The 21908-nt window shown below is 42.5% G+C and overlaps 1 protein-coding gene across 12 annotated transcripts in view; it reads left to right on the top strand.

Annotated features, from left to right (window-relative positions):
• The window catches only part of arhgef4 (Rho guanine nucleotide exchange factor (GEF) 4), a 155513-nt gene that overhangs the window by 107611 nt on the left and 25994 nt on the right, over positions 1-21908 (top strand). For 3 of the 12 annotated variants that reach the window (XM_036125241.1, XM_036125243.1, XM_036125244.1), the window contains 3 exons: positions 12342-12419; positions 12833-12880; positions 17339-18581. In XM_036125241.1, the coding sequence (XP_035981134.1) occupies positions 12342-12419; positions 12833-12880; positions 17339-17493 (281 nt within the window). In that variant the 3' untranslated portion in view covers positions 17494-18581. The other 9 variants (XM_036125232.1, XM_036125242.1, XM_036125239.1 and 6 more) reach the window with 7 other exon arrangements.

Genomic DNA, 21908 nt, shown 5'->3' with positions numbered 1-21908 from the left:
AGCACTTTGGAAACCTTGTGTTTGTTTAAACCGTGCTATATAAATAAAGTGGATTGGATTGAATTTGACTGTCAAATAACACCTGTCTCCATGACCTGTCACCAATCATATGTGTGTTTACTCTCTTTCTAGCGAGACAATTTTCAAATTACAATATATACACCAACCGCATATCGGATTCTAATTACGCATTGTTTTTTGTAGACTGACCAGCACCTTGGTATATAACCTCGCTTTCAAAAATGTAGGTTCCTTGAGCCAACCCTCAGAATACAGACAACTGGTTTTTATTTTGTTTGTCCAGTTATTCGATCTCCCGAATCGGGAGATCGACAGGCGGATTGGTGCAGCATCTGCTGTGAAGCGGGCGCTGTACCAATGTGGTAAAGAGAGAACTGTGTCAAAAGGCCAAGCTCTCGATTTACCGGTCGATCTACGTTCCTACCCTCATCTATGATCACGAGCTTTGGGTCGTGACCGAAAGAACGAGATCCCGGATCCAAGCGGCTGAAATGAGTTTTCTCCGTAGTGTGTCTGGGCTCTCCCTTAGAGATACGGTGAGGAGCTCAGTCATCCGGGGAGGACTCAGAGTAGAGCCGCTGCTCCTCCACGTCCAGAGGAGCCAGTTGAGGTGGCTCGGGCATCTGGTCAGGATGCCTCCTGGACGCCTCCCTGGTGAGGTGTTCCGGGCACGTCCCACCGGGAGGAGGCCCAGGGGAAGACCCAGGACACGCTGGAGGGACTATGTCTCTCTGCTGGGAACGCCTTGGGATTCCTCCTGAGGAGCTGGCCCAAGTGGCTGAGGAGAGGGACGTCTGGGCCTCCCTACTGAAGCTGCTGCCCCCGCGACCCGACCCCGGATAAGCGGAAGAAGACGGACGGACGGTCCAGTTATTCAACATGAATCAATACACCAATTTTTAGACAGTTAAAAAAGGCGGTAATGTAGCAAACATGAGGAAGCCATTGTCTCAAAATGACTGCTAGCATCTGGTCATCTTTAAGTCGGTCATTGTATACAGGTCTTAGGTTACATGACATAAATTTTTGGTCATAAGTTTTAGGTTAGAGGTCAAGCATCTGGTTGTCATAAATCTTATGTCACGTGGTGATTTCATACCGGAATTGGGAGGAGGCTAAGGGTGGGGGCTTCTGGAGAGGGGCTTCCGTGGGCAGGACTGGAAGTGGGCGTGGTACCTGTCACTTTGGGATGTGTGGGGGTTGGGGGGGGGGGTCATGATATAATAATAATAATAATAATAATAATAATAATAATAATAATAATAATAATAATAATAATTCCTTTTTATTTAGCAGCACCTTTCTGGACACTCAAGGTCACTTTACAGAGGATAAAAATGAAAATACAAAAATACAAATACAGGAACATGAAAACAGTTATGGGGAGGGACAGGAGCAGTGTATTTACAAATAAGCGAGCTGGAACAAGTGGGTTTTGAGTCTGGTTTTAAATAAGGGGAGAGAGTCAATACTGCGGAGGTCAGGAGGGAGTGAGTTCCAGAGCTGGGGAGCAGAGCGGCTGAAGGCTCTGCTCCTCGTGGTGATAAGTTGAGCTGGGGGTGTAGTGAAGTAGATGGAGGAGAAGGATCTGAGGGAGCAGGAGGAGGTGGCGATGTGAAGGAGGTCTGACAGATATGGAGGAGCAAGGTTATGGATGGCTTTGAAAGTATATAGAAGGATTTTAAATTGTATTCTGAATTGAACTGGGAGCCAATGGAGTTGGTGAAGGACAGGGGTAATATGATGAAAAGAGGGGGTTCTGGTGATTACACGAGCTGCTGGGTTCTGAAGAAGTTGGAGTTTATGGAGGGGTTTGTGAGGGAGGCAGAAAAGAAGAGAATTACAATAATCAAGACGGGATGTGATAAGGCTGTGGATAAGGACAGAGGCAGTGCGCGTGGTGAGAGAGGAACGGAGGCGGTTAATGTTGCGAAGGTGGAAGTATGAAGACCGGGTAATGTTATTTATGTGTGACTGAAAGGATAGGCAGGAGTCGAGGAGGACACCGAGACCCATGACCTTAGGGGAGGGGGAGACCAAGGAGTTGTCAATGGGTAGTGAGAAACTATTGATTTTGAATAGAGTGAATTTGGTGGCGACGAGGAGGAGTTCAGTTTTTTCACTGTTTAGTTTAAGGAAGTTTGAGGTGAACCACTCTTTAATTTCAAGTAAGCAGTTAATAAGGGACAAGGGGGAGTGAGGAAGTGGGTTTACTGGATAAGTAAAGCTGGGTGTCATCCGCGTAACAGTGAAAATGAATGTTGAATTTGCAAAAAATACTGCCAAGGGGAAGGAGGTAGGTGATGAAGAGGAGGGGGCCAAGAACTGAGCCTTGAAGGACACCAGTAGTAACAGGAGAAGGATGGGATGTGAAAGATTTGAGTTGAATAAACTGAGTGCGCTCGGAGAGATAAGATCGGAACCAGTCAAGAGGGGTGTGAGAGATGCCAAGAGAGGATAATCTATTGAGGAGAATGGGGTGAGAAATGGTATCAAAGGCCGCACTAAGATCGAGGAGGATGAGGATGGATAGGAGTCCAGAATCAGCAGCAATGAGGAGATTGTTTGTGATTTTTATTAGGGCAGTTTCAGTACTATGGGAGGGGCGAAAACCAGACTGGAAAGGCTCGTAAAAACTGTTGAAGGTAAGAAAGGCGTGGAGTTGAGCAAACACTGTTTTTTCAAGTATTTTAGAAATAAAGGGAAGATTTGAGATGGGACGAAGATTATTAAAGTTAGTGGGATCAGAACCAGGTTTTTTCAGAATCGGGTAGACAGATGCAGTTTTGAAAAGTGAAGGGACAATACCAGAGGAGAGAGAGAAATGAATAATGGAAGTAATGAAGGGGAGGAGGGAGGTGAGACAGGTTTTGACTAGAACTGTGGGGAAGGGGGGTCAAGAGAACATGTAGAGGACTTGGATTTACGGATCCATTTACGGATGAGATCAGAAGTGGGCAGTAGGAAGCAGGAGAATGACTGGCTAGAGGGGAGGGGCAGAGGGGAGGGGGGAGGCAATGGGGTCATATGTAGTTGCTGGTGAATGGAGCTGATTTTTTTGTTAAAAAAATTATTAATGAATTACAAGTCTGACTTGAATACATGTGAGAAGGCAGGGAATCAGGAGGGTCAAAAATCTTGTGCATTATTGAGAAGAGAGACTTGGAGTTTCCTTCGTTGGAGCAGATAGGGTCAGAATAGTAGTTAGATTTAGTTATGGCTATTAAGTTTGAATAGTGAAGAAGATGAGTTTTATGCATTTCTTTGTGTATGGAAAGACCAGTTTTTTATGGAGGCGTTCAAGTTGCTGGCCTTTGGCTTTCATGAGACCGAGCTCAGGTGTAAACCATGGGGCAAAGCGGTAAATGGACACAGACCGGGTTTTGAGAGGGGCAAGGGAATTGAGAATGTTGCAAAGTCCAGAGTTGTAGTGGATGACAAGGTGGTCCGGAGAGGAAAAAGCAGGGATTGGGATATTGTCAATGTGGGAGGATAAAATGTCTGTTTTTATGTTCTTAATATTGCGGAAAGAAATCTGGCGGACTGGCTTGATTATGGAGAGAGACAGGGAGACGTTGAAGGACAGAAGAAAGTGATCAGAAATATGAACATCATCAGCAGAACAGTTGGAGGGCATTAAACCTGAGCAGCAAATCCAATCCAGCAAATGTCCTTTTATGTAGGTGGGGAAATCAACATACTGATGAAATCCAGAACTATCTAGGCAGGAGGTAAAGTCTCTGGTGAGTGAAATGTTTATATTGTCCATATCCCTAAGAGAATGACATTAGGACAGAGATTGGTCAGGTGGGTGAGTAGTATAGTATAATAATTCATTTAAAAAGTCACTGTGTGGTTTGGGGGGACGATAGACTATGGCAATCAATATCGGCGTGGGACCAGGCAGTTCAAATGCAGAGCATTCCATAGAGCGGAAAACTGGAGTGGAAACTGGCAACATCTTCCACTTCTCGCAATGGAGTATTGCAAGACCTCCCCCGTGGCCGGAGCCACGAGGAAGAGAGTGGTAAACAAACCCAGATGGAGTGGAGGCGTGGGAGAAGTCATTAGGTTGTTGCCAGGTCTCCGTAAGACAGAGGAAGTCCAGCTTACGGTCATTGAGGAGATCTTGGATGAGCTAACCCTTGTTTGTGAGAGAGCGGACATTCAGGAGACCAAAGTTGACGGTAAAGTTGTTATGACCGGGGGCGGGGCTTTCTGCCTTAGCCAGGCTAGCAGGCGAACTGAAGTCAGTGGTCCAACTAGAATATCGGTGAGAAGTGGACCAGAATGATGTTATTAGATTGGAGTCATCAATGTGGAAATTCTGACGAGATCCGCGGTGGATGTATCTCTGGCGGGGAAGGAGCGCAATCTCCGGGTGTAGCTGGAGAACTGCCGGTGGAGGCCCAGAGCCCACGGAGCAGGAGGAGATCAGCCGCCGAATACTGGGACAAACCTGCCCCAGGTCGATGTAGAGTGGAAAGGACAGTCCAGAGGAATATACACCAGATGCAAAACTTGGAGTTTTGCATCTGGCCCCCAGGGGGCCAGGCCCTGCGAAGCAGCCGCCAGGAATGGGCCGGCACCCTCCCAGGAACCCGCTCCGAACCCGCGGGCAGTCAATGCACCCGCGGACCAAGGCGCCAGCCAGCGGAGGGGGGCAGAACGGGAGGGGGGGATGGGCTCCGCACCTAGCGGAGACTTGAGATGTTCTTGGGAGAGGGAGCGGTTCGAATCCGAACCTGGCAAAAAATAAACTAAATAAATAAAAAAATAAATCTCATTCACACATTCCCACCCTAGTGCCACACTCGCCACACACAGACTTTAATAAAAAAAAGAAAAAGGGGAATGACTCTGTACACACATTTTCACATAACACTCAGCCAACATGACCCATACGGGCCACCCAACCAGAACCCCCCTCACCCACTATATACCTAATAAACCCACTCCCTCCCCTACCTTACCCTAGCAACCCCTCCCACCACCCCTCCCCCCCTCTTTTGGGGAGAGCAGAGGCGTAAGCCCCAGTCCCGGCCCTGGACTCCGTGCCGCAATCGGAGAACGAGGGTGTGGAAAAGACCCCCACCAGCTCAACAGAGGCCCTGTGCAGGGGCAGACACCCGGGCGGGGGCTGGGCCAGATCCCAAGCGGCATACCCCCAGAACCCGATCCCCCGAGGCCCCTGCCCGAGGTTGGCACACCCCAGGAACCCCCGGACCCACCCCAGACCCACCCAGCGGCAGCACAGCTACCAGGTCAGTAACCCACGTCCGTCAACGCGGAACTCCCTAAGAGCGCCGCAAGCGGCCGCTGTAGGCTGCCCCTAGGCCTCCCAAGCCCCGCCCAGATGGGGGCAACAGACCCGGGGATCAGACCTACCAGGCGCCCCACTCCGAGTGCCCCCCAGAGCCCTAGAGACCCCCCTAGCCAGCCCCTGTGCCCCACAGGACGCAACCCACCAACCCCATTCCACTAAGTGATGGTGCTGATTAAAGGAGCCCAGAGAGATCGATCAGATGTGGATGTAGATGCTGTCTCAAGATTAATATGATCCAACAAAAGATCTCTATAATCATTGATACTGGGATTTCCTTACTTTTCCAATTCATGAGGATAGTTTTCTTTGCGATACATAATGCAATGAAAACCATGCAGACTATTTTTTTTCCAGAGGGCTTTCCTCAAAGTCACCCAGCAAGCAAACTGATGGAGAAGGTGAAATTTTGGAAATTTTGCCTGAGTTTGGAAGGTGAAAACTCAGGCATTTTAAAAAGTCCTTACATATCTGTGCCCAGAACCTCTGGACTGGTGTGCATAACCATAACGCATGAAAATAATTATCAGGATGATTGCCTATGCAGTGTGGACAGAAATTAGATTGTGCAAAACCCATCTTGAATAATCTTTGTCCTGTGTAGTGTACTCTATGAAGGATTTTGTATTGTATTAGTTGTAAGTTGGTGTTTCTAGTCAATTTGAAAGTTCTTAGACATATCTAAGCCCAGAAGTTTTGTTCAAAGCTAACTGATAAATCCTCTTCCCATTTCATTATAGGAAGAGATATTGAATCATCTATTTTAGTCCGTGTCCTGTATGATTTAGACAGTGGTTTGGGGGGGTTTAAATCTAGAAATTCTAATATATTAGTTAGGATTTATAAACCACTTTTAATATGTTTAAATGTATTTCTAATTATAGATTTAATTTGTTCATATTCTAAGAATTTATTTTTACTAATGCCATATTGCATATTTAGTTTGGCAAAATTTATGAACTTGGTTCCGTCAAGTAGATGTTCCAGGTATTCAATACCTTTATTTGTCCAGTATGTAAAGTTTATCATATTATTATTTTGTATATGATATCAGGGTTATTCCAGATGGGTGTACGACTGCATGGGATAAGGGATGACTTTGTCATTTTAAGAAACTCCCACCATGCTGTCATAGTGGAGCTAATGTTAATATTTTTAAAACATGTATGCCGTTTTATATTTGAGCTAATAAACGAAAAATCTGAAATCATGATATTATTGCATATTTTCTGTTCTATGTCTATCCAGGGCTCGTCTAAAGGATTATGTTTTTTCCATTTAGAGATGTATTGTGGCCTGTTATGGAAATCAGGCAGATCTAGTCCCCCTCTATCTTTAGTTTTCTGTAGTGACTTTAAGCTGATACAGGGCGGTTTATCTTTCCAAAGAAATTTAGAGATAGAAGAGTCTAGAGATTTAAACCGGTCAGATGATGGTTTATTGGGGATCATTGAAAATAAGTAATTAATTCTAGGTAAGACCATCATTTTAATTGAAGCTACCCTACCCATAAGTGAAGTTGGAACCGATTTCCATCTTTCAAGGCCCTCTTCTATCTTTTTTAAAAGGGGGATGTGGTTAAATTTTACTAAATCCGCTAGTTTAGACGACACAGTAATACCCAAATATTTAATATTGCCTGACACAAATGACGTAAGATTTGCCTGGAGACAGCCCAGCTTCCCGGCTGGTTGGACAAGAAGAGCACAAACTGCTGTAATGGCCAACACTGAAGCTAACCACTAAACTAACTGGATACATAAACACTAGAAGTGTGCATACGCAACCAACAAGCGGAAACTAACAAGGAATCTGCATGCACACTGGCATTACGTCAGTGCATCAAAATGATTGGGGAAAAAAAGAATAATTGGCATGTGGAACAACCGATAGATATGGTGATACCCCCAGATCTTGAGGGACAGGGGAGTGAGAGCAGGACCAAACCTCTGACAAATCCCTGCCATTTGGATCGAACGGCAAGGATTGGTTTGAGTTTTTACAGGCCTGCAGCTCTCACAGAGATCGATTTTTTTAACTTCTTTTTTCTGAATACATAATGTATTGACTACTTTTAGGATGGAAGGACCATTTCTTTTTTGTCTCAAGTCTGGCAATGTAGCATTAAGAATTGTTGTCTTAATGCCGAAGAGAGCCCAACAGATTTTACTTTCACAAATGAAGCCTTACTGCTTTCAACATAGTGCTTTGCTTTATTAATATATGCAAAAAAATTTATTAGATTTTATGTTGGGACTATTTCATGATCAATGGGCACAAAACAGGAAGGTGGAAGAGAAAAAAAGAGATGAGACAAAATGCTAAAAGAGGAAAGAGAAAGAGGAGAGAAAAGTGAGAGAACAACATAACATCCTCTGAGTTTGCTTCTACACCTGCATAGAGAAATATAAAAAGAACAGCAAAAACAACTCATAAGGTATTACAGGTACGAACAACCAACACCTTGATACTGTCACTGAAGAATATACAGTATGATTTAATACGAAATGTATAAAGTCATAGCTATAGATAATAATAGGGGTTTTCTGTATAGTTGGTGGGGACATTCAATTCAATTTACTCAATTACATTTTATTTATATACTGCCAGTTCATGAAACAAGTCATCTCAAGACACTTTACAAAGTCAAAATCAATTATATTATACAGATTGGGTCAGATTATACAGATTGGTCAAAAATGTCCTATATAAGGAAATCAGTTGATTGCTTCAAAGTCCCGACAAGCAGCATTCACTCCTGGGGAACCATAGAGCCACAGGGAGAGTCGTCTGCATTGTACATGGCTTTGCTGCAATCCCTCATACTGAGCAAGCATGAAGCGACAGTGGGAAGAAAAACTCCCCATTAACGGGAAGGAAAAACCTCCAGCAGAACCAGGCTCAGTATGAACGGTCATCTGCCTCGACCGACTGGGGGTTAGAGAAGACAGAGCAGAGACACAACAAGACAGACAAAAAAGCACAGAAGCACACATTGATCTAGTAATCTGTTCTACATTAGATGGTAATAGCAGGTGATCTGTCTTCTCTGGATGATGTCACAGTTAACAGAACGTCAGACCAGGTGTACCTACTATGAAGATAAAAAGAGAGAGAACAAAGAGTTATAAGCAGAAATGACGACATGCAATGCATAATTGAAGAACAGTAGAACTCGATAGAGTGAGAAAATTAGATCCTGATATACTCCAGTAACCTAAGCCTATAGCAGTAAAACTATAAAGGTAGCTCAGAGTAACGTGAGCCACTCTAGTTATAAGCTTTGTCAAAAAGAAAAGTTTTAAGCCTAGTCTTAAAAGTAGATAGGGTGTCTGCCTCACGGACCAAAACTGGGAGTTGGTTCCACAGGAGAGGAGCCTGATAGCTAAAGGATCTGCCTCCCATTCTACTTTTAGAGACTCTAGGAACCACCAGCAGACCTGCAGTCTGAGAGCGAAGTGCTCTGTTAGGAACATACGGGGTAATCAGAGCTCTGATATATGATGGAGCTTGATTATTAAGGGCTTTATACGTTAGAAGGAGAATTTTAAATTCTATTCTTGATTTAACAGGAAGCCAATGAAGGGAAGCTAAAATTGGAGAAATATGATCCCTCTTGTTGATTTTCATCAGAACTCTTGCTGCAGCATTTTGGATCAGCTGAAGACTTTGAACAGCATTTTGTGGACTTCCTGATAGTAAAGAATTACAATAATCCAGCCTTGAAGTAACAAATGCATGGACTAGTTTTTCAGCATCACTCCTGGACAGAATGTTTCTAATTTTGGCGATATTCCGGAGGTGAAAAAAGGAAACTCTGGAAACCTGTTTAATATGGGATTTAAATGACATGTCTTGGTCAAAAATAACACCAAGATTTTTTACTTTATTACCAGAGGCCAATTTAATGCCATCCAGATTAAATGATTGATTAAGAAATTTATTTTTTGAGGACTCTGGTCCAAAGATTACAACTTCTGTCTTGTCAGAATTTAAATGCAGGAAATTTTACGTCATCCAGCTTTTGATGTCATCAAGACATGCCTTTTAGATAGGAAAAGAAGATTAGATATAGGTCTGTAATTTACTAACTCATCTTGATCAAGAGAAGGTTTCTTAAGTAAAGGTTTAAAGGTATACTATGCAACCAGGGTTGATTTTCCAGCAAGGCTCCCCCCAGAGGGTGAGAGTAAAAGTGCACTGTCGTAAAGATGCTCAGCTGTTCTGGTTTCTCCGTCAAGCCAGGCGCGGTTGTTTTGAGCTTAGCAGACAGGCGAACGCAACGAAAAGTGGAAAAAACGGCAGTACAAACAATGACTAACACAGTGAAAGTATGAACATCAGGGTTTCCCGCAGCGCTATCTTGGCGAGGCGGCCGCCTCGTCAAACTCACGCTACCGCCAACACTCCAAAAAAAATAAAAATAAAAAAAATAAAAAAAAAATAATAATAAAAAAAACTTGATATGCTTGCATGTTTATTTGACGTTAACACGCGGTTCTTTGCTGTTGCTTTCGTGCGTGCATATAGTGAATGGCAGGGCAAAAACACATGGAGTTCTCTCCGTAAAGCAAGACCGACTCTCGCGGTCTTGCACGAGATTTCTGAGCCTGTGGGTGCGGGCCGAGGGCTCTTGCAATTGCAAGTATGGTATTTCCCCCACAGACCACCAGGGCGGCCGAGAAAACCTTTGTTCGACCTGACATGACTCATTTAATCATCCAAAACGGGATGGAACACATTAATTAACTGAAAAATGTTGCATAGTATGCCTTTAATAACAGCTACTTTAAAAGCCTGTGGTAAATATCCATTTACTAAGGATAGATTAATCCTGGGACATGAGATGTCCCAGGAGAGGGGGCAGTCTAAACCCCACATGACAAACCACATACACATTCATACGTTCCCTCTCTAGTGCCCCCACATGCAAACACTCCTACCCATCAAGAAAAAAAGGGGGGGGGGGGCAGTAAACACACTCACACTCGCCACACATCCTATACTCCCAGGTCCAGGCACCCCAAAGGGGTATTTTAGCTCCCAGACCCTTGAGATGAATCCCAACATCAAGATCGTGGGGGGAGCAGGCGGGTGGGGGGCACCACAATCCCACCAGACCAGGTCCATACTCCGGCCATAACCGCCCACCCTGATCTCAGCCCTGACGAACCATGGGCCCATCCACCCAGAGATGGGGCCAACATGAACCAAACAGACTGCCCAACCAGAGCCCACCCCATGAACCCTGGGGCACTGCCTCACCCTCATCGTGCCCTCTATTGTTAAGCCCTACCCCATATTCCAGGGGAGAGCAAAAGCGGTAGCCCCAGCTGACCCCCGGGGGCCTCCTCCAGGCCCTGAACTCCGGATAGCAAACGGAGAATACGGGTGTGAGAAAGACTCCGAGCCTGCTCAAATGTCATGTTGTTGCATTTTGTTCTCAAGTGTGTTTAAAACTGGGAGGGCAAAAAAGGGGGATGCCCAGCGCAGCCCACCCCCATTCCAGAAGGTAGCAGGCACCAGTGCACCCCCCACCCCCATTCACCCTACCCAGAACCCTCAATGTCTAAATGCGAATAGAAGCAGAGGAAGTTCTCAGAGGAAGTGTCTCAGATGTATAGTAAAATTTGTGCCAAGGATGTCACCAGAGAAATCCTCCCCTCCCCACCATCCAAGGTTTTACATGTGTGGCAGTGTGATGGAGCAGGCAGAGGGAGGTGTGTGGAGATGGGGGAGCAACAAGGCCTCCCAGGAAGTCATATCCCCTGTTGAGTCCAATAGGCACCCCGTTCTCCAAAAACCCACCTGGAGAGGGAGGCTCTGCAAGCCGCACCACCATAGTCCACGGGGCCAGAGATAGGTGACAGGGCACGAGAGCCAACTGCAAACAGATAACACCCACCCCCCCAAACCCAGTGAAATGGAAGGATCATTTCCCCCAGTGTAACAAAAAGTGTTTCTGACCAGGATTACCAACTATAGCTGTATTTATTGAATTGACGTGAAACAGAAAAGGTTCAGAGTAAATACAAATTAATCTGGAAAGTTAAGTAAATCACAGTAAAAGGATTGCAATATATTTCTAATACAGGAACTTTGAATTAACCTGAATCCTTCTACAAAAGGAAATTATTAATTAAATAAATAGACAAAGAGCTTAACCCCCCAAGAGTAGACCCAAAGTTGCTCATTGCCCACTGCAGAAAACAGCAGTACCGATGGATGGCTAACTGTCTGGTAAAAGAGCAGAATGCATCAGAGACAGATCATCCACTTAATTTCAACAATACTCTATTATGGCTGACAAAAATCACCGTTTCTGATCTAGGGTTTTGGTCTTGGAAGGTGCGGTCTTGGAAGAACCAGTCTTGACTCCATATATATTACTGTTTTGTCCACCAGGCTCGTTTGGTGGAATAACATTAAAAGGAGACCACACAAGGATTTTTCTGGTTAAATTAAAATTTAATTTGTTAAATTATACTAAAGAAATAAAACCTGAAGAGGGAATACCTGAAATAAGAAACCAAAATGGATTAATGCAAAAACCCATAACTAACCAGAAGTAAGCAAATGCAAAACAAACCTAACAAAACCCAACCATAAGATAAGCACCAAACCAAACCAAACCAAACCAAACCAAATGGGGTACTGAGGAGGGAGAGCAGGAAGAGAGCCTCCTCTCTGCTGCGTGCAGAGCAGCTTTAAAGCAGCAGAGCACCAATCAGGGCAATACATAACACCTGCAGAAGGCCTGTCTCTGAACCCTACAAGGAAAATAAGGTAGAGACCCACTGCAGCCGTAACAATTACATATTTTACATTTGGTCTTCCATCCATCCAGCCATCTGTTAAGATTAATCAAATGTGATGAAGATTAACAAAATAAAACAATGTGTGAAACTGTTTTTATGGTTTGTTTAAAATGTTGAAGGATGTGAGAAATATGTTTGTCAGCATATGTTCTTACATGAACTTTTTCTTTTCATTTTAGGCTTTTCTCTCACTGAAGTCCAGAAGAAACAGGCCATGCTAAATGCCTTCAAAAGTCACACAGCTGGGAAACCCAAAGGTATCCATTTAGGACCCTAGAGTAAAGTAGATCATTCATTTTCATTAGATTTTACTAAATGATGTTTAGTTTTTCACTGTAATTTTATTATTGCAGATTAGAGCTACCAAATCCAAAACAACAAATTATGATGAAATTAACACGCTGTACTCTCACTGATAAGTAAAGGCAGATTTGGATATATTTTTGTCATATGCAGAGCAGTAACTGGTACTCTCTGTTTGTAAGGAATTGGCTGGCACCAGAGGGCATGAGTGTTGGAACCACAGGTGAATAGGCTTATTAATGAGCAAATAACCCTCAAAAGCCACGGATGCTCCAACTCCAGCAGAAAGCAATGATGTGGCTAATAGGTGCTACAGTATACATCAAACTGAGGATGGTTTTCCGTTTTTGATATGAGCTTTCTTTAGGATTTTTCGGCGGTGCTGGCAATGGCGGTGGCCGGCAATGTGGTGAAAGTGAGTGGGAAAGGGAGTTTTTTCTACATATTTTCTTAAATTTGCTGACCCACACTAGGTTTGTGCACACAAGCAAAGAATTTGACTTTGGTTCCACTTTGATCTCGATGTACAGCCTTTTTTTAGATATAAATGTATAAATTAGGTGGGAAATAAAAAAGTCTTTATACTAATATATATATATATATATATATATATATATATATATATATATATATATATATATATATATATATATATAGACGCAGACGCAGGAAACAACAACAGATGCTAAGGAACTATGTACATACAAAATAAACAAAAAGACAAATTATATAGTTGAAAACCATCATCAGAATGATTCAGTGAATTCTGGTTAACTATAGATCCAAGTTAGAGAACCAAAGTTCATCTTAAAGAATGTAGAATGAGATCAAATTAACGTACTTAACTTAACATTTGATATGTGTATCAACCCATTCACTATGCAAATCTTGAGTTAAACAAAAAATTATTTGAGAAAATAATATGTTAAAGAATGATTTGCTCAGTAAAATCAATATTTTTAGGACACTTGATTTTATTAATGCAATTATTTCTCCAGGGAGCTAGAGTGTGCTGTAGCGATTGGGCATTATCTTGTTGGATTAATCCTTAGTTATACAAAACAGATGATGAACATTTATCTTTCCTTTTAATGATGTACTAATGCTCGTAGCACTATTGAAAGATGGTGGAGTAAAACAAAAACAAACATTTTGTTTAAAACAAACCATAGTCACATTTATCCGGGGTACTAGTAAGCTATTAAGAGGTTTTAACTAATTGTATGCTAGCGGACATTAGGCGCTTATTTAAAAAGATTGAAAAAGCTCTATTTGGTCATAATTAGCGGACCAGAAAACACAAACATTAACATCCCATCGATATATAAAACCCTTAAGGAAATAAAGTTTTTATATTCATAAAAACACACTCAAACCACATCAGCAAAGTTTTTTGCTAGCGCAAACTAGCCTGTAAGCTCCAGGTCTTAAACTTCAGTCAAAGCTTAAAAAAACAGTCAAAACCATTAAAAAAAACATTTGCCTTTCTCTGCCAAACCTGTCTGTGCCTCTGTATCAGTTTGGTTGACTTTGGGTCATCCAATTGGAAGAACTTCAATTCAATTCAATTCAATTTTATTTATATAGCGCCAAATCATGAAACATGTCATCTCAAGGCACTTTACAAAATCAAGTTCAGTCATATTATACAGATTGGGTCAGATTATACAGATTGGTCAAATATGTCCTATATAAGGAAACCAGTTGATTGCATCAAAGTCCCGACAAGCAGCATTCACTCCTGGAGAAGCGTAGAGCTACAGGGAGAGTCGTCTGCATTGTACATGGCTTTGCTGCAATCCCTCATACTGAGCAAGCATGAAGCGACAGTGGGAAGAAAAACTCCCCATTAACGGGAAGGAAAAACCTCCAGCAGAACCGGGCTCAGTATGAACGGTCATCTGCCTCGACCGACTGGGGTTACAGAAGACAGAGCAGAGACACAACAAGAGAGACAAACAAGCACAGAAGCACACATTGATCTAGTAATCTGTTCTACATTAGATGGTAGTAGCGGGTGAGCCGTCTTCTCTGGATGATGTCACAGTTAACAGAACGCCAGACCAGGTGTACCTACTATGAAGAAAAAGAGAGAGAGCAAAAAGTTAAAAGCTGAAATGACGACAGTCATTTCAATGTAATAGAATGCAAAACTGGAGAACAGTAGACTGAAAAACAGTAGAAATCAGTAGAGTGAGAAAATTAGACCCTGATGTCCTCCAATAGCCTAAGCCTATAGCAGTAAAACTATAGAGATAGCTCAGGGTAACATGAGCCACTCTAACTATAAGCTTTGTCAAAAAGGAAAGTTTTAAGCCTAGTCTTAAAAGTAGACAGGGTGTCTGCCTCACGGACCAAAACTGGGAGTTGGTTCCACAGGAGAGGAGCCTGATAGCTAAAGGATCTGCCTCCAATTCTACTTTTAGAGACTCTAGGAACCACCAGCAGACCTGCAGTCTGAGAGCAAAGTGCTCTCTTAGGAACATACGGGGTAATCAGAGCTCTGATATATGATGGAGCTTGATTATTAAGGGCTTTATACGTTAGAAGGAGAATTTTAAATTCTATTCTTGATTTAACAGGAAGCCAATGAAGGGAAGCTAAAATTGGAGAAATATGATCCCTCTTGTTGATTTTCATCAGAACTCTTGCCGCAGCATTTTGGATTAGCTGTAGACTTCGAACTGCATTTTGTGGACTTCCTGATAGTAAAGAATTACAATAATCCAGCCTTGAAGTAACTTCTCTGGCTTTGTGCAACAGGGCAACTGGGATGAAAGCAGTAGGGGCCGGCTGGTCTGAGATCAAAAGGGTGGGCTGTGCTCTGATGATCTCCATTCGGGCTGTGGACACGGGTACCTCCCAGTGACCTTCAAAGAAAGGCTGTGTTATTAGTGTTCCTGTGCAGGCCTGCACAGGTTGCAGCGGGCGACTTCAGATAAGCTGTACCCAAAGGGGACAGCACAGCCATGCCTCGACTCAGCTTTCCTGCAACAACTGAGAAAGGTTTACAAGCAGACTGTTTCCATGGCAGTGGGCTCGTTAGGTTCCATTGTTGGGTTTTACAGAAAACACACTTTACTCAGCTTGATCGACCCTGCAGATGTTTGTGAGTCAAAACCCATTCAGACCCAGGTAGCTGTCTCCCCGGTGTGAACCATTCATCACGAGGGCTCACAGGCAAAGAGCAAGATGTGATCTAAGGTGGCTAGGTACATAGCAGTGTTGGCACCCCCTGCTGTGACGGGCAGTCCCCTGGTCTCACTTTTCAGTGGCTCTAAAATTAGTGTGATTTTATTTCACATGGCAATTGCACAACACATACTATAAAGAAAAAAACAAGGTTGAACTAGAGGAAATGTGCATGACATCGATCTGTGCATCTTGAATGCTAAGTAAGAAATTCTCTCTTTGGCAAGTGTTCTTTGAAGATAGCGCCTTCTTCAGAAAGGTGTCGGTTTCATGAAGACCATCTGTGTCCACCATCATCAGTGGGTTAAGTTACTGGTGGTTCTGACTGTAGCGGTGGACCAGTCAGTCATTTGCCAGCATACTGTGTATTGGCTTCTTGCTGTAGCTTCTCTTAGCTGCCCTGATCTCCTTGGTCTTTTTGTTCCTTGCCTTGCTTATACAGGACCGACCTCCACTGCTTTAAGCCTGTTCCTTGGTCCAACACAACTTCTTCACATGTGAATTGGACCATGATTTATGGTAGTATGTACAAAAGGTCTTGGTCTGCATATACCAGGACCTACAAAAACAGATGTGTAATGTCACAGTGTCAGTGAGTTTGTTCAGGTCAGTGGCTACAGCTTCCAAGAACATAATCAGGCGTCCATGAGTTAACAGCTGTCGCAGTGACTGGTCCAAAATAGAGAAAGCTGGTCACTCATTAGCCCCATTTCCACTACCCTTGTTAAACCGATCCATGCCGAGCTCGGTCCGAGCTTGGATCAGTTAACCAAGCCGAGCGTTTACACACCAAGCTATCTCGGTTCCTTAGTTTTCTCGCCTCCTAGTGACGATCTACGGTACTACTGCTCTCCGGGTTTGAGGGAGACACCAAGCAAATCAAAATGGCGCCGCCCGTAACATTCAGGCAGTTATGCTTGGTGATACGTCGTTGTTTGCGGCGAGTCAGGTGAAGACGGCAATTTTTGGTGAATTTACTTGACAGAGTCGGCTTTTGGGACGTGGATAAGACAAATGAACGTCTATTAAGGATTTACAGACGCAGGAAACAACAACAGATGCTGAGGTTCATCACACTGCTAATCAGAATCATCTCTGGAAACCATCTGTCATGGTAGGGAAGCTAGTATTACTATGAATGTCGGAAATGTCAGCTGACCGCACGGAGATGGTCTGCTCATGCGCTCTTCGTTATCAGATAACCGAGATAAGGAAAAACCGAGCCGAACCCACATATGGAACTCGTCTGCATTTAGCGCGGTCCAGTTGTGTCTGGCTCGGTTCAGTACAGTTTGCATTCCATTTACACTCGATAGTTATCTCGGTTACCGAGCTCGGACTGGTCTCGGCTCGGTTAAAAAAGGGTAGTGTAAACGGGGCAATTGATAGTGATATTTGTATATTATCCTATAATCCATCTGTATGATTTCAGTACCTACATGGTCCTTTTCTGCGTCTTGGTCCTCTGGCCAATGATCAATGTTCTGAAGGCAGGATCTATTCTCCAAAATATTGCAAATTGTCAAATTATGGCACTTGCATTGCTTGTTTCTAAAGTGCTTTGAAACCTGTAAAGTCACAGTTTAAATATTATTATTGTAGTTGGAACAACAGTAGTAATGTTAGTAGTAGCTTTTGTCCCAAATGAAACCCACAGACTCTTATGTGATTTCCTTGTCAGCAGTGACCAGACCATACTGCGACTTTCTCCTGCGTCAGAAACATCCATCCCTGCCCACTGCTCTGCCCCAGCAGCAGGTCTTTATGCTGGCTGAGCCCAAGCGCAAAACCACCTTCTGGCATAACATCGGAAGACTGACACCTTTCAAGAAATGAAAACCAAACCAGAAAGGAATTACAAAGTTGTGGAGAGAAGAGCTGTCTGCTTGTGCCTGCATAGACCCTTTTCAATTATTCCTCTCTTTTCTTTCCTATGTATAACCTTTCCTGGATTGGTTTTTGGACTTGAATATACAAAGTGGACCATAATAATGGGGAGATTATTCTTGGAAAGCACTTTATTGATTGAATAACAATCAGACATGAGAATGGTCTCCTGGAGTCGCTGGGTTAAACAAGGAGAGTGAACTCTTGCCTAATGTTATTCTGCTCCTTAAAATGCCGACTGGTGTTGGTTCTATTGTACTGCTGCAAATTAGTGTGGGACTCCTGGCTGAGCTGCCTCTGTGAAAACTTTGCCTGTCAACAAAACTGGTACTTTTTTTCCTCCATTGCTCTGTGCTTTTGTTTAATGATTTAACAATTTGCCAACTTATTATTGTGTCAAAAGTTTGGATTTCATATTCATGCTTGTTCTGTGTCTGCTTTAAAAAGGGGAAATTTTGTTAAATAAAATTCTTTGTGATTTTCTCTTTGCTAATGTATAATTTCAGGATAATTTGAAACCTATTTTAAATGTACTGTGGACTGTCTGTAGTTTTGAATTTCCTCTCCTCATGCCCGACATTTATTCCAGCCCAAACAAGTTTGGGATTTTCCATTCAAAGTTGAGCAGCCCAGAGGAAGCAGCAACACATTCCTTCAGTATGATCCTTGGCTTCTGATGTCTCCTGCATCACTGAAAGAAAACCAGCTGCTCTATTTTCTCTCTCTGTCATTTGATGTTTTACACAATGCCATCTGAGATGTGAAACACCTAAATATGATCAAATACTACTGTGAATGTGTTCTTTTTCTATCTCCAGCGAGTGCTGATGTAACTTACCAGACTGACTGATGATAAGATGCTAAATGCTCACTGACTCTTATTTACTAGTGCTTCTAGTATGCAGTGTTCCTGCTCCGTTTTTCTGTTTTTCAGAGCAGCCCAGTGACAGCAGCCATGTGGACACATTTATTTAAATGTACTACTTCAACTTTATGTTCAAATGTTATATAATATTAAACATTCCTTAGCTGAAAAATGGATGATTATTAAATATTTGGAAGCACGAGTACAACTTTATTATCAACGCTTATTTTACATCTTAACTTTTTCCACAAGTATAAGCATCTCAGTTGGTGCTGAGTTCAACATTTAAAGGTTTATTACATGTTCCAGGCATCTGTTGATGGGTGTTTATTACAAAATTACCGTACGATTATGTGAATGATGAATGGCTGCAGGATGGGACCAGCAGCAGAGCAGGACTTTATAGTTGCGGATAAATGTATTTTAGTTAAATTAGCGCTACTGAAAGCTATTGATATGGACTCTGGGCCCTGGCATTCAGAAGGACAGTGTAGGTGCAGAAAGGGTTTCAACATCAACGTTGATTGTTTTTTAACTTCGGTTTGCCCAAGAATAACAAAAACAATCGTCTTTAGTCAGAAGCTCCACTCTTGGTAACGGATGCTGCAGTGACAGCCTCAGCCCTCTGTTGGCTTCAGATTCTCATGTTAGAAGGGAAGTAGAAAGAATCAGACTGCTCCCCTGTAATTAACCAGAATTTAGACTCGAAATTTAGCCAGACACAAAGAGGGACATTTAAGAGATTTATCAGAGAAACTTGTGTAGCTGGTGTGGAAAACTTCTGGAACTGCTTCAGGAACTTCTGCAAGGAAGAGAGACAGGTTAGTGGCTGTGAGTCCAACAGTGGGAATTGTTGAGGGCTGTATTAAAGCCAGTAACCTCTCTTGAATCCGGGTTGTAGCACCGACTTGAATAAGTGGTTCTAGGAGGATCTTAGCTTGTCCTTTGCTTGCAGAAGCCAGGTCCAGAACTCTACCAGCTACGGGGGAGAAGGTCCAGGGACAGTTCAGGGTCATGCATGGGGATTCTGAAGCAGGCTGAGGTATCAGAGGGGAAATCCAACAGGCTGACTACAGAGTCCGCTGCAAGGTATTGATCCTCAGGGCTAACTGATAGGCAGAAGTACAGAAGGGCTTGGCAGAGAGGCAGAGTCAGGCAACAGGCACGGCTCAATGTCCAGAAACTGAGAACCAACAGGAAAGGGCAAGGCAAACAGGCAGCAGTCCAAACAAACAATCAGAGTCACTAACAAAACAACCTAGCCTGCACACAATAATGATATTATTGGATTTAGCTCAGTAAAACCCATTTTCCTATCAATTCTTACAGCTATTGCCAATGTTCTATCTTCATTCCTTACATTAAAGTCATGTTTTACATGCATGTTCTTTTTTTTTAACTCAAAATATTTTTTGTAGTACATAAAACTATGTTTAACCCACGTAAAACAAATATATAAAATTATTTTCAACCAAATAAATAATTGATTCTTATATCATCTTTTAAGTTTTTGTAAATCATAACATGAAATACAATTAAACCATCACCTTACCAAGGAGCATGAAATCTGAATCCTCTCCCTACTGCCCCTAACTGTGCTGAGTAGATACTTCCTGCTTGCTGCTGCCAGAGGGACTATCTTCTTTGTGCTGGACTGCACAGCATTTTATCCCGTCCCACAATCTGAGAGAATTTTGTGCATGTTGATTGGCTTTGAGGAAGCAACACAGCAGGGTTTGCTGTCATTGAAACTCAGCCCAGACAATGTAAAGTCCAAGTTCACCTCTGACGTCTACACTGCCTGAAGAAGGAGATTCCATGTGGATAAAGTGGCAACTTTGTTTGATAAATCTTCAGACTCCTCAAGTGAAATAAAAAAAAAACACGACTAGTGATAGTGACTTCTGGTGTTATTGGAGACTGGCATGAATGTGTGTCTTGTCCTTATCTCTCTCAGTAAGGATTGTACAGGACTATCTCAGAAAATTTGAATATTGTGATAAAGTTCTTTATTTTCTGTAATGCAATTAAAAAACATGAAATGTCATACATTCTGGATTCATTACAAATCAACTGAAATATCGCAAGCCTTTTATTGTTTTAATATCGCTGATTATGGCGTACAGCTGAAGAAAACTCAAAAATCCTATCTCAAAGTATTAGAATATTTCCTCAGACCAAGTAAAAAAAAAATATAACAGCAAAACAAAGTCAAACATTTGAAAATGTCCATTACTGCACTCAGTACTTGGTTGGGAATCCTTTTGCACAGATTAGTGCATCAATGCGGCGTGGCATGGAGGCAATCAGCCTGTGGCATTGCTGAGGTGTTATGGATGCCCAGGATGCTTCAATAGCGGCCTTTAGCTCATTTGCATTGTTAGGCTCTGGTGTCTTTCAGCTTCTTCTTCACAATACCCCACAAATTCTCTATGGGGTTCAGGTCAGGGGAATTGGCAGGCCAATCAAGGACAGTAATGCCATGGTCAGTACACCAGTTACTGGGAGAATCTGATGTCGTCTCTTAACCACTACCATACTTGTGATTTAGTTTACTGAACCAAACTGAGTGTTTTTCAAGGCTTAGGAAACCCTGCAGTGTTTCGAGTTAATTAGACGATTCAAGTGATTAGTTGAATAGCCTACTAGTATACTTTTTCACCATATTCTAATATTTTGAGATAGGATATTTGGGTTTCTTAAGCTGTAAGCCATAATCAGCAATATTAAAACAATAAAAGGCTTGCGATATTTCAGTTGATTTGTAATGAATCCAGAATGTATGACATTTCATGTTTTTTAATTGCATTACAGAAAATAAAGAACTTTATCACAATATTCTAATTTTCTGAGACAGTCCTGTATACTTCCGTTACCCCTCCCCCTTCCTAAAACACTCACATGCACCTGAGTCCTTAGGCAGCAGTCCCGCCTGCTGCAGTAACAGCCGCTCTCTTCATATCTACACTGCTAATGAACTTCACATGTGTGAGGCTACTGCTGGCTGATCATGTTTGACTTATAAACATTAACTGTTTCCTCTACTAAAATAAATCACTGCACTTAAATTTTCTCTTTTTGGTTCATTTAAATTGTCTATCTTGATTGCATACAGAAGGTTTCTAACGAAACAATTGACTTTAAAACCAAGTCAAAATTAGTAAACTAAAAAAAACTCAATGTCGTATACAGCAAGTGCAAATTGACTATTCATACTGACCCCTCAACATGCTTTACACTACAGCCAAATGAACCCAGTCACACCCAAAAAGGGACAGATTTTCATGCACTGATGAGCCACAGTCATGACTCCCACATACTCCGGTCAACTGGCATGAATCAGTTTGGATTACAAAGAGTGAAAGTAAGTACATTCACTTTCATGTTCTAAATAATTTCATTAGGATGACACAAACACAGTAGCTACAACAGGGGTAATATTATACAGAATATCATACTGCAGCGTCATAATGAAAATAAACATTACATGTGATGTACA

This window comes from Fundulus heteroclitus, chromosome 21, assembly GCF_011125445.2.
Source record: "Fundulus heteroclitus isolate FHET01 chromosome 21, MU-UCD_Fhet_4.1, whole genome shotgun sequence".
Lineage (NCBI taxonomy): Eukaryota > Metazoa > Chordata > Actinopteri > Cyprinodontiformes > Fundulidae > Fundulus > Fundulus heteroclitus.
The sequence above is the reverse complement of the archived record's forward strand: the minus strand, read 5'-3'. Positions and strand labels throughout refer to the sequence as shown.